Source organism: Tursiops truncatus, chromosome 2 (assembly GCF_011762595.2).
Source record: "Tursiops truncatus isolate mTurTru1 chromosome 2, mTurTru1.mat.Y, whole genome shotgun sequence".
Classification (NCBI taxonomy): Eukaryota; Metazoa; Chordata; class Mammalia; order Artiodactyla; family Delphinidae; genus Tursiops; species Tursiops truncatus.
Window position 1 is genome coordinate 119,229,221 of NC_047035.1, and position 13,336 is coordinate 119,242,556.

The 13,336-nt window shown below is 62.6% G+C and overlaps 1 protein-coding gene across 6 annotated transcripts in view; it reads right to left on the reverse strand.

Moving 5' to 3' along the window:
- Positions 1-106: 106 nt before the first annotated feature.
- The window catches only part of ADAMTS7 (ADAM metallopeptidase with thrombospondin type 1 motif 7), a 57,134-nt gene continuing 43,904 nt past the window's right edge, over positions 107-13,336 (reverse strand). For 2 of the 6 annotated variants that reach the window (XM_073801312.1, XM_033852050.2), the window contains 11 exons: positions 12,617-12,737; positions 11,148-11,392; positions 10,741-10,882; positions 8,414-8,540; positions 7,775-7,988; positions 6,070-7,449; positions 4,940-5,092; positions 4,299-4,541; positions 4,071-4,217; positions 2,888-3,050; positions 107-534 (listed from right to left, as the gene is read on the reverse strand). In XM_073801312.1, coding sequence (XP_073657413.1) covers positions 371-534; positions 2,888-3,050; positions 4,071-4,217; positions 4,299-4,541; positions 4,940-5,092; positions 6,070-7,449; positions 7,775-7,988; positions 8,414-8,540; positions 10,741-10,882; positions 11,148-11,392; positions 12,617-12,737 — 3,099 coding nt within the window. In that variant the 3' untranslated portion in view covers positions 107-370. Of the gene's footprint in view, positions 535-2,887; positions 3,051-4,070; positions 4,240-4,298; positions 4,542-4,939; positions 5,093-6,069; positions 7,450-7,774; positions 7,989-8,413; positions 8,541-10,740; positions 10,883-11,147; positions 11,393-12,616; positions 12,738-13,336 lie in introns of those variants that run through there. The other 4 variants (XM_073801313.1, XM_033852051.2, XR_012330236.1 and 1 more) reach the window with 4 other exon arrangements.

Consider the following 13,336-nt stretch of genomic DNA (forward strand, 5'->3'; position numbering starts at 1 on the left):
TTCTCCCCTGTGGGCCTCCCAGAGGAGCAGATGGAAAGATGCTGTCGGCCGCAGCAGAGGTGTAGTTTCTGACTTGAAATTCCCCTAATCCAAGAGGAAGCCAAGCTGTACTTCGAAACGGCAGATGCCTGTTTATGTGTAACAATAACAATAATAATAAATGTTAGGCAAACTGTTAGAATAAAAAAATACCTTTTCTGAGGGGGAAGGGTCCCCAGCCTGCCACTGTCGGGGGGCCGGGTTAGCACCATTAGGGCGCGAGGGGCGGGGCTCCACCGCAGCCCGTGCTGGGCACTGAGGTCCTGCTGGGCGCTGAGGTCCGTGCATCGGTCTGGCTGTGCATCCTGGCCGCGGGGGGCCGGGGTGTGGGTCAGCGGCGGGCGACCCGCTGACGGCCGCGGGAGGGGGCACCACGGCCGGGTGGGGGACAGGAGCGGCAGCACTGGGTGCGGACGGTGGGCAGCTGGCAGCGGCCCAGCAGGCGCAGCGTCTCGCAGAAACTGAAGGACAGGCGATCGCGCTCGCAGCCTAGGGCTGGAGGGGGGGCGGTCAGGACCAGCAGGCGGGCACCGGAACCGCCCCCCTCCTCCCACCTGCACCCAGGGTGGAGGGGCTTCCCTGAGATTTTAGCTGGGCCTTAAGGAGACCTGCAGCCACCCCCAGAGCATCGGCCTCCTGTTTCTGGAGGGGCTCCCCTAGGCCTGAGTTACAGATCTCCTGCTGTTGTCCTGTCCCACCTGCCCTTGGCCTAGGCCCCCGCCTCCAGGACTGGAGAACTGGCCCTGCTGGGCTCAGGTTTCCAGAGGAAAGGCCCCGAGACCCCAGTCCTGACTGCCTCAGGTGCTCACGAGAAGCCAGAGAGCCTGCCACCCCTCTCGGTCCCTGACCCTGCGAGACCTGACAAGACCTGGCACACAACGGAAGTCCCAGGTGCCTCCTGCCAGCCTACAGTGGCCTCTGCCCCACACCCCCTGCCCAAATGCACCTGTCCTGCCAGACCTCCCTGGCCCTGCAGCCATGGGCTGTACTCAGCTTCAGCTTCCGGGTCACACACAGAACAGTCCCATCAGCCGGGCCGGGCACCGAGGCCCTGACAGAGCAGGTGTGGCCTGGGCCATCAGCCCGTCAGCAGAGCCCAGGCCTCTTGAGGAGGGCCAAAGGGAGGCTGCCTGCCCGGGGCTGAGGCCTGGAGGGCCCTCCTGCCCTGTGCTTATCAGAGCTATTTTGGGAAGTGGCTTGCTTCCAGCCTCCCGGCCTTGCTCCCGCTGCCTGTGACAGCCCCCAGCTGCCGCCTGGCCCTCTCACTTCAGCAGACATCCCAGGGGAGGAGAAGCAGGAAGGCAACTGGCAGCCCTGTCCCTGGGATGTCCCTGGGGCCCGGCAGAAGGCATGAGGCAACGGGCAGCCTCCTCCACCCTGGCTCTCAGCAGCAGCTCTAACCTGCACATCTGCAGACCTGCATCCTGTTCCCACTGTGTGACCTCAGGCAAGTTACTTAACTTCTCAAGGGGCCCCAGTTCCCTCCGCTGCCAGCAACCCCACCTCCACAGGCAAACGGATGTGGCCGTGCTATGTCAGCTGCCTCACCGTGATGACCAAGTTTCCAGGCTTTCCAAACGTCCTGCCACACAGCCCCACAGATCATCAAAACATCCTGGGGACTCCAGGGTCTCGGCATGCAAGTCACTTCCTTGGCTGGCCTCTACCCTTAAACTCGCTTGGGTGCCAGCAGCTACCTTGGGGCTGTGTGCAGGAGGCACGGAGGTGCTTGCTGGATGAATGCTGAGGGCTGGGCGCTTGGGGTGGGTGGAATTTCTGCTGGGCCTTGAGGTAATGGGATTTGGGGCAGGAAGCCTATCCCTCCCAGTGGTGTGGCCAGCAAGGGATGGCAGTGGCTAGTCCGGGCTTGCCCAAGGGCTACCAAGGAGCCAGTCACTGGTACAGGATGCAGACTGCGGCAGGTCCCTGGGGGCCCTGGATGCCAGAGGGCCAAGGACTCTGTCCTAGGGTGGCTCTGGCCTAGGGGCAGGAGTCAGACAGCTGATAGGCATAGGAGCTGCTGCATTCTCTTGACTGACAAGGTAGCCTAGGCGTTCTTCCTGACCTCATGACGGGGGATGATAGTGTCCACGAGGGAGAGGAAGAAGCCAACCTTCCCTGAGCACTTCCTGGGCTCTTCACCCCAAGACCTCATTTATGAGGATGGGGGTTGTCTGCCCCTTTATGCGTAAGACAGGGAAGTGGAGCCCAAGACCATAGAGCTGGTGATGGGAGGCCAGGTGTGACTCCAGGGCCAGTTTCCTGTGCTCAGCACAGCTGGGGGTGGCTAGGGGTGGCTGGAGGTGGCTGGGCTGCAGGAAGGAAGTGTGTGTGTGCGTGTGTGTGTGCGTGCACGCGTGTGTGCGCGTGCGTGTGTGCGTGTGCATGTGTGCATGTGTGTGTGTCTATGTCCAGAGCCACCTCTGCCACAAGCTCTTCCTCTAGGACCCAGCTGGCCAGGAAGCCACCAGCTGCTGGGAGCTAGCAGGACCCTAGGCGGGAAGCCCCTTCATGCGGTTACACTGCTCACTCTGGGCAGCCCTCCTCTGGCCAGGAGATGGACGGGCCAGAGCTGGGGATGGGGGCTCACCCAGGCCTGAGCTCCACACAGTTTCAGGAACATCCCTGGCCTCACTCTGGGAACGGGGGGTAACTGAGACCCCTGAGCTAAAGAAAGCTGCCTGCGGGGCTGGACTCCCCTTGGCTCTGACCCCAACACAGCCCCAGCCTCTGCGTGGCTCCCTGTCAGTCAGCCAGTGCTGTAGGGGGACGGTTCCATGACTCTCCATCTCCCCACCGTCCACCCTGCCCACCCCCCGCCCAGCAGACAGCCGGGTGGGGCACTCACGCGGAGGCTCAGTGAGCTCACAGTCCTGGGTGCCGCATGGCCGCGAGCTCTCGGGCCAGGCCTCGTGGCCACACTGGTCGCTGTCTTCCTCAGGCAGCCCAGTCTGGGTGTTGACGCACTTGACCAGGCGCCGCTGGACGCCACCACCGCAGGGGGCTGAGCACTGTGGGGAGCGCGGGAGGGGTGAGCATCCTCTTACCAGCCCTGCAGGGGGGCATCCCAGGCGCGTCCCCAGGGCAGCTGCTGCCTTCTCCAGGAAGCCTAGCTCACGGTTCCCAGCCCCATCTCTCCAGCCTCCTCAGAGGGTCGGTCCTGTCCCCAGAGGCCACTAGGTGTTCGCTTGCAGGAACTGCATCTGCAGAGCGGAGGGGGAAGCTGCCAGCCCCTCACACGGGACGGGACACGCCTGAGAGGCCCGGGCAGTGGCTCCGGGGCTGGAGGACCTGCTGCAGCCCATGGGCAGTGCAAGGAAGGGAGAGAAAGTTTCTCAAACAGGGCCCACCATCCCAAGTCAGGCTTTGTTCTTATCAGTTGGGGTCTGATGTTTTTAAAAAGCCGTAAAAATAAATTTAATCTGTGCCAACATCGTGCCAGGCCCTGTGCTAAATGCCTCACTGTGTGAGAGGAGCATCTAATGCTCACAACCCCACTCTACAGATGAGAAGACAGAGGCCTGGCGAGGTAAAGCAACCTGCCCAGGGTCCCTCAGCAGCCAGTGGGACAAGGACTGAGATTCCCAAACAGGCCTGGCAGGAAGTGTCCTGCCCAGCTGAGGCCTCACTGGCCACTCCCGTACCCCCTCCACCAGTCTGGTCTTTGCTTAGTCTCCTGAACATCCTGTGTCTGTCACTCCTGCCCCAGGACTTTGCATCTGCTGCTCCCGTATGCCTCTCCTTCACATCACAAACCCCTCCAGTCTCGCTCTGAAGTCCCCTCCCCAGAAGGCCTTCCCTGACATCACAGCGCACATCCCTTTTTTTTTAAGTCTGTCTCCCTGGCGGGCTGTAGGCTTCAGCAGGGTGGGGACCTCATCGGGCCACCACTGTATCTGCAGGGACCACAGAGAGCCTGGCATACAGGACACACTCAACAACTCCCTGCGTGAACAAAGGTCTGATGGATGCCTGCTGACATGAGTGCCCCCTCTGCACGTCCTCCCCGCACGAAACCCGCGCCGGCTCACCTGGCCCCAGGGCCCCACCACCCACTGCGTACAGGGGTGGGTGTTGCAAGGCCGTGTGCTGTTGGGTCTCAGCGCCTCCTCACAGAGGCCCGGCTCTGGGCACGTCACCAGACGCTGCTGCTCACCACCGCCGCAGGCCTCGGAGCACTAGGAGGGCCGGGGAAGGGGTCTGGGCACTGCTAGGCTCTGAGGACACCCCCGCTCCCATCCCAGACCCCCAGGCCTCACCTCCCTCCAGGAAGAGATGTACCAGCTGAGGCAGGGCTGGGCCCCGCAGGGCCGGCGGGCAGGTGGCTTGGCAGGCCCCGGCTGGCAGTGGAAGGGCCGCAGCGGCTGGAGGTCCCGTGTGTCCACACATTGCACGTCCCGCACGGAGGAACCCCCGCCACAGCTGCGGGAGCACTGGAGGCCGAGGGTCCCGCGTGTGGATACACCACCACCACGTGCACGCACACGAGGATGCGGTGAGGGCTGTGGCAGGGCGAGCGTTGGGCACTCTCACCCCCACCCGCGGCAAGTCCCTTAAGGGCCCCAGGGAGAAGCCATGGCTGACCAGCCTTGGGCGGCGGGTGGCGTGGCCAGGGGCTGCCCCGGCATGGGACAGATGGAGAAAGAGTAGAACAAAGGAGAAAGTGAAATCCCGAGGGTGACAGAAAGGAGAGAAAAGGATACAACCAGTGAGAGAAGGGGAGTGGGGCAGGTTGAACCACACACAGATGGAATGATCCCAGAGGCTAGAAATCAGAGTACGAAGATGTGCAGCACAGAGCACCCCCACCCCCGGTGGCTATGGCTGACCCCAAACACAGGCCACGGGCCCCAGAGCTCCACCCTGTGCCCCGACGCTGCCCGCCTTCTCCCTCACGCACCTTACTCCAGCTGCCCGTGTGCCAGGCAGCGCAGGGCCGCAGGTGGCAGCGGCGGGCGGGCTGGGGCCGGGCTGCGGGAGTGCAGTCCTCCTCTCGGCCGGAGCTGCAGCGCACGGGCCTCCAGACAGCACCCAGACCGCAGGTGGTAGAGCACTGGGGGCAGGGACGCAGTGCCCATGAGGGCCGGGCAGATCCCTGCACCCTCCAGCCCCCCAGCCAGGTGAGAGGGACCCGCCAGTGCCTCAGTTAACTCGTCTGCAAAATGGGCTCCTCCACCCACCTCCCAAGGAGACCATGAAGATGAAAAGTCAAATCCCCTGGCAACCAACTGTCCCTGCTACAGGAGACATGTGTGAGGTGGCCCGGCTGTGCTGACGAGGCTCACTGCTTCCCAGAATCACTTGGGAAGGAAGTCTGGGTTCCTCACTGGGCCTCAACCTGTCCCTCCCACACCAAAACTGGGGATCTGAACAGAAGCAGCTCACTTCCCCTATGGTAACAACCTGGGGACGTTGGGGTGGGGTAGGGGACACAGGACAGCTTCTTGCCATGCAGTTCAGACCCTCACAGGCCCGACAAAGCTGGTGGAGCCCTGAGGGGAGAACCAGGTGGCCAGGAACTGCACAGCACCTGGGGGACCCAGGCTGAGCCCCGCCGGGCCTGGGGACCATGGGAGGAGGCTTCCCCACTGACACAGCTGCCTGGGGCGAGCTCCCTGTCCCTGGAAGCATGCAAGCCAGAGTATGAGAGGGCCGTTCCCCCTGGCTGCCCCTCATCTGTGCCTGCCCTGCCCTCCCAGCGGCCCCCTGTGCTACTCAGGAATGAGCCTCTGGGGACCCTAGGGATACAGGCCCCCTTGCCCCACCCTACTGTTCAGAAGAGAAACTGAGGCCCAATGGGGCAGAGCAGCCCCAGGGGCACATGGAGGGCAGTATGACTGAGCTGGGGCAAAGTTCCTCCCACCTCACAGAGCCTCCACTCACCACGGGCTGTCAGTTCCCTAATCCCCACCCACCCAGGAGGCTGGACAGACAAGACTTATATCCTGCTCTGCTCATTTTCAGAGGAAGAGACCAAGTTAGTGAGGTCCTGCTCAACCCCCCGGCCACCCCGACCCCTGCACCACTTGCCTCACTCCAGTTCCCCACTTGCCAGCTGGCATTCCTGATGGGCAGCAGGTCTACGGGGGGCCCCTCCTCTGCTGGGCTGGGGTCCAGAGGCCCAGGGGCTCGGCTGCCATTGGCCGGACTGTCCTGAGCTGGTGTGGACAGCAGCACAGGGCTTAGGGGCGTCTCAGGGCTGGGGGACTCAGGCTGGCCCAAGGGCCCCAGGCTCAGGGCAGTCACCCAAGGCGCGTGCCCTAGGCCGGTCGGAGCCTTCAGAAGGAAGGTTCCTGGCATCGCCAGGGTCTGCAGGTCCTGTAGAGCCAGGCCTGGGGTGGGAAGGGTGGGAGTCCCGGGCTCCAGGGCACTGTCTGTACCCTGAGTGTCTGGCAGATTGGCGGTGGGAGGAGCGCCCCCAACGGTGGGCCACAGCTCACTGTCCACAGGCCCCGGGCCACCCTCCAGTGCTGGTTCCCAGGCCAAGGTGCCACTCGTCCACAGCTCTACTGTGTCGGGACTAGGAGAGGAGTGGGAGGTGCTGATGGGGGACGAGGCGGGCAGCGTGGGGCTGGGTCTTTGGGGCGCTCTGCGGCCCAAGGCTTCCTCGCTGTCCTCAGAAACCTCATTGGTCCTCTCCCACCAGGGAGGCAGCGGCTGGCTGTGGCTGTCCCCCCCTCCCAGGAGCCCGTTCTGGCTCCCAGGGGCGGCAGGCGTCTCCACGCTGACCGAAGTCGGGGGCCAAGGCAAGCTGGTGAGCCCAAGGTCTGGGGCTCCCACGGGGGCATCTTCCTCAAATAAGAAATTGACCAAGGAGTTCCCAGGGCTCTGCTCCGAGGGTGGGGGTGGGGAACGGCCAGCCTGGCCGGGCCAAGGAGCAGGGGACCAATCTCCCAGTGCCCCCTCATCCTCAGGCCCAGAAGGCTCTGTGGTGGGCATGGGGGTGCCCACAGGAGGCTCGGCAGCACCGCTCAGGGGTGGGGGCATCCGATCCCCTGTGCCTGCCAGGTCTGCGTCAGGCTCCTCGAAGGGCCCGTAGGACAGGTTCTCGTGGAAGTTAATGAAATTGTAGTCGTAGTAGAAGTCGTCAACGAACACGGGCCCCGGCGGGCCCAGCTCAGGGTCCTCCTCCCCGATGGCGTTGCCCATGCCAGTCGGCTTGGCTGACGAGGGGGGCGGAGGGCGTGGGGCTGGGCGGTGAGGGATGAAGTCGACCTCGTTGAAGAGCTCGCGGCTGGAGGAGCCGCTGCCTGAGCCTTCGGGGCCCAGCACGTCCAGGGCCCTCGGGCAGGGCGGCAGAAGGCAGGTGGCCTCGCTTGCTGGCCGCTGGTCCTCAGCGCAGGGGACACCAGTGTCGTTGGTGCAGAGGATGCTTCGGTGCCGACTGCCTGGGCCGCAGGACACAGAGCACTAAAGGGAAGGCCAGGGTGAGGGGCTCAGGGCCAGGGGAAGCTGGGGCCTGGCAAGGTACCCTGCTCACTGCTCAGTGTCAGTGTACAGGGCCCCAGGCAGCCCTCTCTCGCCCTGACCAGCTCGAGACCATGACTTGTGGCCATGGCTGGCCAGGGCATCCCAGCCCCTGAGGCTTTGGGGATGGGGCCGGACCTGGAATGCCCCAGGCCCCTCCCACCACGGTGCCCGGCAGTAAGGGCTCCCCAAAGGCTGTCTCTGCCTCCCTGTAGCCCAAGACCGATGGCAGAGCTGGGGGCGGGCCCCCTCCCATCGTGCTGCTCACCTCAGACCAGTTCCCCACAGCCCAGGTGGCCGGACAGGGCACATCGCGGTTGCAAGGGGTTTCGGCAGGGGGCCGGGGCAGGTGTTCACAGGCAGGTGGCCCCAGGGCGCTCTGCTCATCCAGCCCCACGCTGTGGATACAGAGCACGGCCCGGCGGGAGAGGCCCCTAGGCCCGCAGGAGCTGGAGCACAGCTGCCACTCACCTGCCCACCACCTGTGGGGGGCACAAGGGCAGCGTCAGCGTGCAGTCACCTGCACTCCCAGGCACTCAGGGCTCAGGGAGGGTCGGGCCTAAGCCCAGGGGACGAGTTCCCAGAGCTCCAAGCCTGGGATGGCCCCCTGGCCCCCAAAGCCCAGTGACCGGGCACAGTACCCTTTGCTCCTGCCACCTTCACCCCTGGGGGACCTGGGCAAGACCCAAGGCCCGTGTTCATATCCAGGGACCCAAGCACGAGCGATCAGGCATGTCCCTGGCTGATGCTGGCTATTGAAGGGGAACCCAGGCCCAGGCTGAGGTCGCGGGCAACCAGGGGCTGGGGCTTCAGCCTTGGGAAGTAAGGCTAAGAGCCCAGCTCCCTCTGCTCCTCCCAGGGGCGCCCTGATGAGGGACACTGGGAGTCAGGCGCCTGGTGGGCTCACCGGGCGGGGCAGGGCTCCTCGCTGCACTTCCTCTGACGGTCATCGGGCCGGCCCAGGGGCTCACAGTGCCTCTCGTCCACGGGCCCCGCCTGCCGCTCCATGCAGCGCACGCTCTGCCTCTGCATCCCTGGGAGGCCATGGGGGCTCAGCCTGGGCCTGGCACTCAGGGCGCCCCCTGCCTGAGCCACGCTGCACCCAGAGACACAGCTCTACCCCACTCTGCTCAGATCCCTTCCAGAACAGGGCCTCACTGCCTCTGTCAGGTTGAAGGCAGGCCCCCACTGCCCCCACCTCACTGTCCTCCTGGCCGTCACCCCCACCCCTAGGGAGGCAGCAGAGTGTGCAGGTTCAGTGGGCGGGGGCTCTAGCCCCACAGCTTCCTAGCTGGGAGGCCTGGGCAGCTCACTTGGCCCCTCTGAACCTCACTGTCTTCATCTGTTAGTGGGAGTAACGGTAACACCTGCCTTGAAGGCCAGGTGTGAGGATAACGTGCTTACGGACGTGCAGGCTCAGCCCGTGCCTGGTGCGTGGTAAGAGTGCAACCAGTGCCAAATCCAACCACGGCCTAGCACCACGTCCAGTGTCTACACTCCTCCCAACAGGATCAGTGCCCAGAAATTCTGGAGGAGAAATCCGTCAGACCTCCCAGTCAGGCATTCCTCTCCAGCTCACAGCACTCCCCACCCCCTGCCCCGGCACTCGCTTTGTCGCGGTTCCTGTCCTTCACTCCCCCTGCCATTGCCGCTCTCTGCACCCTTGCAGAGCCCTGCTCTTCCCTTTCCACACGCACCCCACACCGCCCGCTGAGGCCCAGCGGCAGGACCAACTCCAACGGGCTCTGCCTTCACCCTGCTCCCCCTATGGCACAGAAGGGGGACTCAGACCTGCCCTGAGCCTCCAGTCTCCCCTCCACCCGCCTCCTTCCTTCCTAATAGAACGCAGGGTTTGTTCAAGGTAACAATGGGACCTGCTGAAAACACTCCCCACTGTAGTTCCCGTGCAGCTAGGGGGTCTGGGACACAGTCGTGCCCGGGAGAAAAAGACACAAGTCCTTCCCGAGAGTCAGCCCTTTGCCCCTTCTTCTTCTTGCCAGCAAGAAGCCTGGGCAAAGGGTGCTATCTTGTGACACACACGAGGGGAAGGTGGGGCTGAGAGTGGTCCCTAAAAACATGGCAGGCCATCCAGCCAGCGTGGACTACGCACCCTCCCTGGGGTTCTTACTGCCGAAGCCAAGCAACCCCTTACTGCTCCAGCTACCACGCATCAGGATCCTGCCACTTGCCACTCAACACATTCCTATTCTGGCCACGTGGGAAGCCACCGATTTGCTGAAAGACAATTTCCCAGTGTCTGGTTCATCAAATGTATTTGTTTTCACATTTGTAAATTTAACTCATACGGGGTAGGATGCCTTTAATAGCTTTTGAAGATTCCTGCCCAGCTTTAGTAGGTCAGTGTTCATTTGTCATCATAATAGCATTTCAAGGAATGTTCAAATGTCTCTGTCCCAGATTCCTGATACTGAGACCCCTGGACACCGAGGGGGAGGGGGAGGGGAAGGGAGACTGAAGAAACCACGGGGGGTGGTGAGAGTTAGTCAAATTGTTACACATTTTATAAAGAGTTTAAAGGAATAAGTAAATGTGGTGAATAGGCCATTGGGCTACGAGGCTCAGAGTTTGGTTGGGGAGATCCTTGTCACGTCCCAGCTCCCTCCTCCCTGCCCCTGTCCTACTCCATCCTCCTCCCCCTCCTTCTTTCTCTCCCCTGCCCCTCCTCCTTCTCTCCCTCCCCCCTCCCCCTTCTCACTGGGGAAGCCCTCCTGGGCCAGCAGCCCAGGAGTGTCAGGCTCTGGGCCTCCCAGGAAGGGTGGGAGGGCACCGAGGAGGAGGGGAGCCCGGGGAAGCCTGTCTGTGGCAGGAGCTAGAGGAGAGGAAGGAGCTTGTCCTGACGGAGATGCAGGTAAGGCTCTGGGAGGATGAAGGGGTCAGATCCCAGGTATGGGCAGAACCACGGGCACAGGACCTGCCAGAGCTGAGCAGTGAGAAGAGGGAGAGGCAGCTGGTGCCTCTCTGGGGGAGACACGCTGAGCGCTCACCAAGCACCACGTGCCGTGCCTGCCTCACCTTGTTTCCTCTCCCAGTGGACCTATGAGATGGGGCCATTGCTAGCCCCATTACATAGATGGGGGAACTGAGGCCCAGAAGCAGCACTCCCAGTTCACAGCAGCCCAGCAACTAAGCAATGAGCCAGAGGCTAAAGCCAGGCATCAGTGCCCAGAGACACAGGCCCTGCTGGGCAGGAGCTGCGCCCACTGCTCTCCTCACCTGTGCCGCAGGTGACTGTGCACTTGGTCCAGGGCCCATAGTGCCAGGAGAACTCGGGCGGCTGGATCTGGCTACGGCCATCCGCCTCCCTGTGGATGAGGTACTCGTAGCGCACCCCAGGGTTGCTCTCCTGGAACAGGAGCTGGGGCAGGCGGGGGGGCGGGGCCTCCGTGAGCATGAGGTGTCCTCTCCCTCTGCCAAGCCCTGCCACCCATCCTAAAGGAGCCAACCTCAGCCACCTCTGGGACCTGGGGCTACACCATGGAGCCATTCTAGAGCTGGGGAAGCCGAGGCAGAGGCCCCAGCAGTAGGGCCAGGCCCGGAGCCGGGCTCGCTCCTGTCATGCGGCTGGGAGCCATGGACCCCACCTCTGCTCCTCCCCAGCCTGGGCCCCAGGAGGCGGTCACCTGGATCCAGATAGGCTCGTCGGTGGGACCCGGGGACGTGAGGTTCTCCCAGTTGCCTGTGCGCGCATATGTGAAGGTGGTCCCCGCCACCTGGTAGTCCCCGTTCCACTGGATGGTCCACCCACCGTTGAGGAAGTACTTATCCGGGTCCTCGCTGCGTAGGGCCAGGAAGTTGGCGGCCTCGGCCACCTCCTCGATGCGGATCTCGCGAGCACCGGCTGGGATCAGCCCCACGTCCACATACCCTGTTGGCCAGGGACATTGTGCACAGGTGGTGAAAAGAGGTAAGAGGGTTAGCTGTTGCCCGCCCTCACCTCTCTTTCCACTTGCCCCTGCCTGGCGATGCCAAAGATTCCATTGTTGATTCTGGGTTCCCCACTTAGATCTGTCCCAGATCACCAAAGCCTCAGAAGGGCTCAAATCCTACCCCCTGACCCATGCCCCACCACCCTTCTCTGGGAAACCTTAGCTGGTCTCCCTGTCACAAGGCTGGGCCTATCCCCTATACCTGGGGCCAGCATGACCTTTCTAAAAACCCCAATTGACTGGGCCTTTCCCCTGGGATATCCTCCTCATACCTACACAGCCTGTTTTTGTTCTTTCACTAAGTAGTACCCATCATGTGCCTGGCGTTACCCTGAGGACTCTGCAGGTGTAACAACCCTATGACGTAGGCACTACTGTTATCCCCATTTTACACACGAGGGCACTGAGGCACAGAAAGGTTACATAACTTGCACCAGGGCTCTGCTGGGAGGTGAATCAAGCTCTGAGGTCTGAGCTTTAACCACCACACTGGACTGCATCTCTGGGGCTGAAATCTAAGCTTCTTGGTCTAGCATTCAAAGCCTTATGGCATCCCCGCCTTTCTTATAGATAGGTCCCCAGACAGAGCATGCTCCTTCTTGCCTCCAGGCTTTGCTGGGCACAAGCTCTTTCCTCCATGTGTAATGCTTTTCCCCATCTCGTCTGAGTCTTTTATGATTCAGCTCAAATTCCACTTCCTACAGGAAGTCCTCCCTGATCTCTCCATGTCAGGACCTCCTTCCTCAGGGCTCTCACAGCCCTCTGGGCCTCCCTCCACTGCATCTGTCACACCAAAAGGTGAGACTGTAAGCTCTTCACCTCTGTGTCTCCCTCACCTAGCACACAGTTGGCACTTAAGCAATGGATGCAAAACAGGCCCTGAGGCGAGTGAGTGGAGCTGGGGGGTCTCTAAAGCTTCATAAGGCCACTCATAAGCCTGATAAGCCCAGGCTGGGGTCCCTGGGGCAGGAGGACTCCCTGTGAAGGCAGGTCTCTGCACTTGGGCCTGGGTGCCCTGACTCCTGCCAGGATCCTAGACCCAGCAAGGCAGCTTCCCTGCTTCCCATCTCTGGCCATGGGGGCCGTGGGCAGGGCTCAAGGGAGACAAGGAAGGGTCACCAGGTCAAGAGTGCCCTGCCCCCCACCAGGGGTCCCACCCATACCCAGGCCCTCAGCCTCCTCGAAGGTCCCGCTCACGGTGTGACAGGTGGAGCCGTTGCCGTGGCACACGCCGCAGCGGTCCTCGACGGCACCCGAGTCAATCTCGAAGTCGCAGCCCACATTCTGCAACACATGGGGAGGGGAGCCCCCTGGTGCTGGGCCCCTGGCGGCGGGCCCTCTCTGGCACCAGCCTCGGGGGCCTGCCAGGGTGGGGAGGAGAGAGCTCGGAGCAGGGAGCGGGGCCCCACCACAGCTGTGCCCTCTGACCCCACGTAAACCCCTCAACCTCTCTGGGCCTCAGCTTCCTCAGATGTGAAACAGGGAGAACCACCTGCACCGGGAAGGTGTGCTGTGAGATCGCATGAGACAAGAGACGGGAGAAGCTTTGTAAAAGGCCACAGCAGGCAGGGGGAGCTGGCACACCCGCGCTCCTGACCAGCGTGGACAGGAATTTCCCCGAAGCAGAAATCAGTGTTCCCTGCTGGTCCTCCCCAGAGCACAGGCCTCCACGCCCAGGGGCTTCCTTTCCCAGGAGCAGAGGAAAGAAAGTGCTGAGGACACGGGCAGGGGGAGTGGCACTGATACTGCTGGAAATAAGTCTAAGTATCGTCAGCAAACACTGACGCTTTCTCTGCCAGGCCCTGAGGCCTGCACGGCCCTGCAATTGCCCTGTTAAATGACTGCATTTAACCCTGTGACGTGGCTACATGGACGGAGAGTCC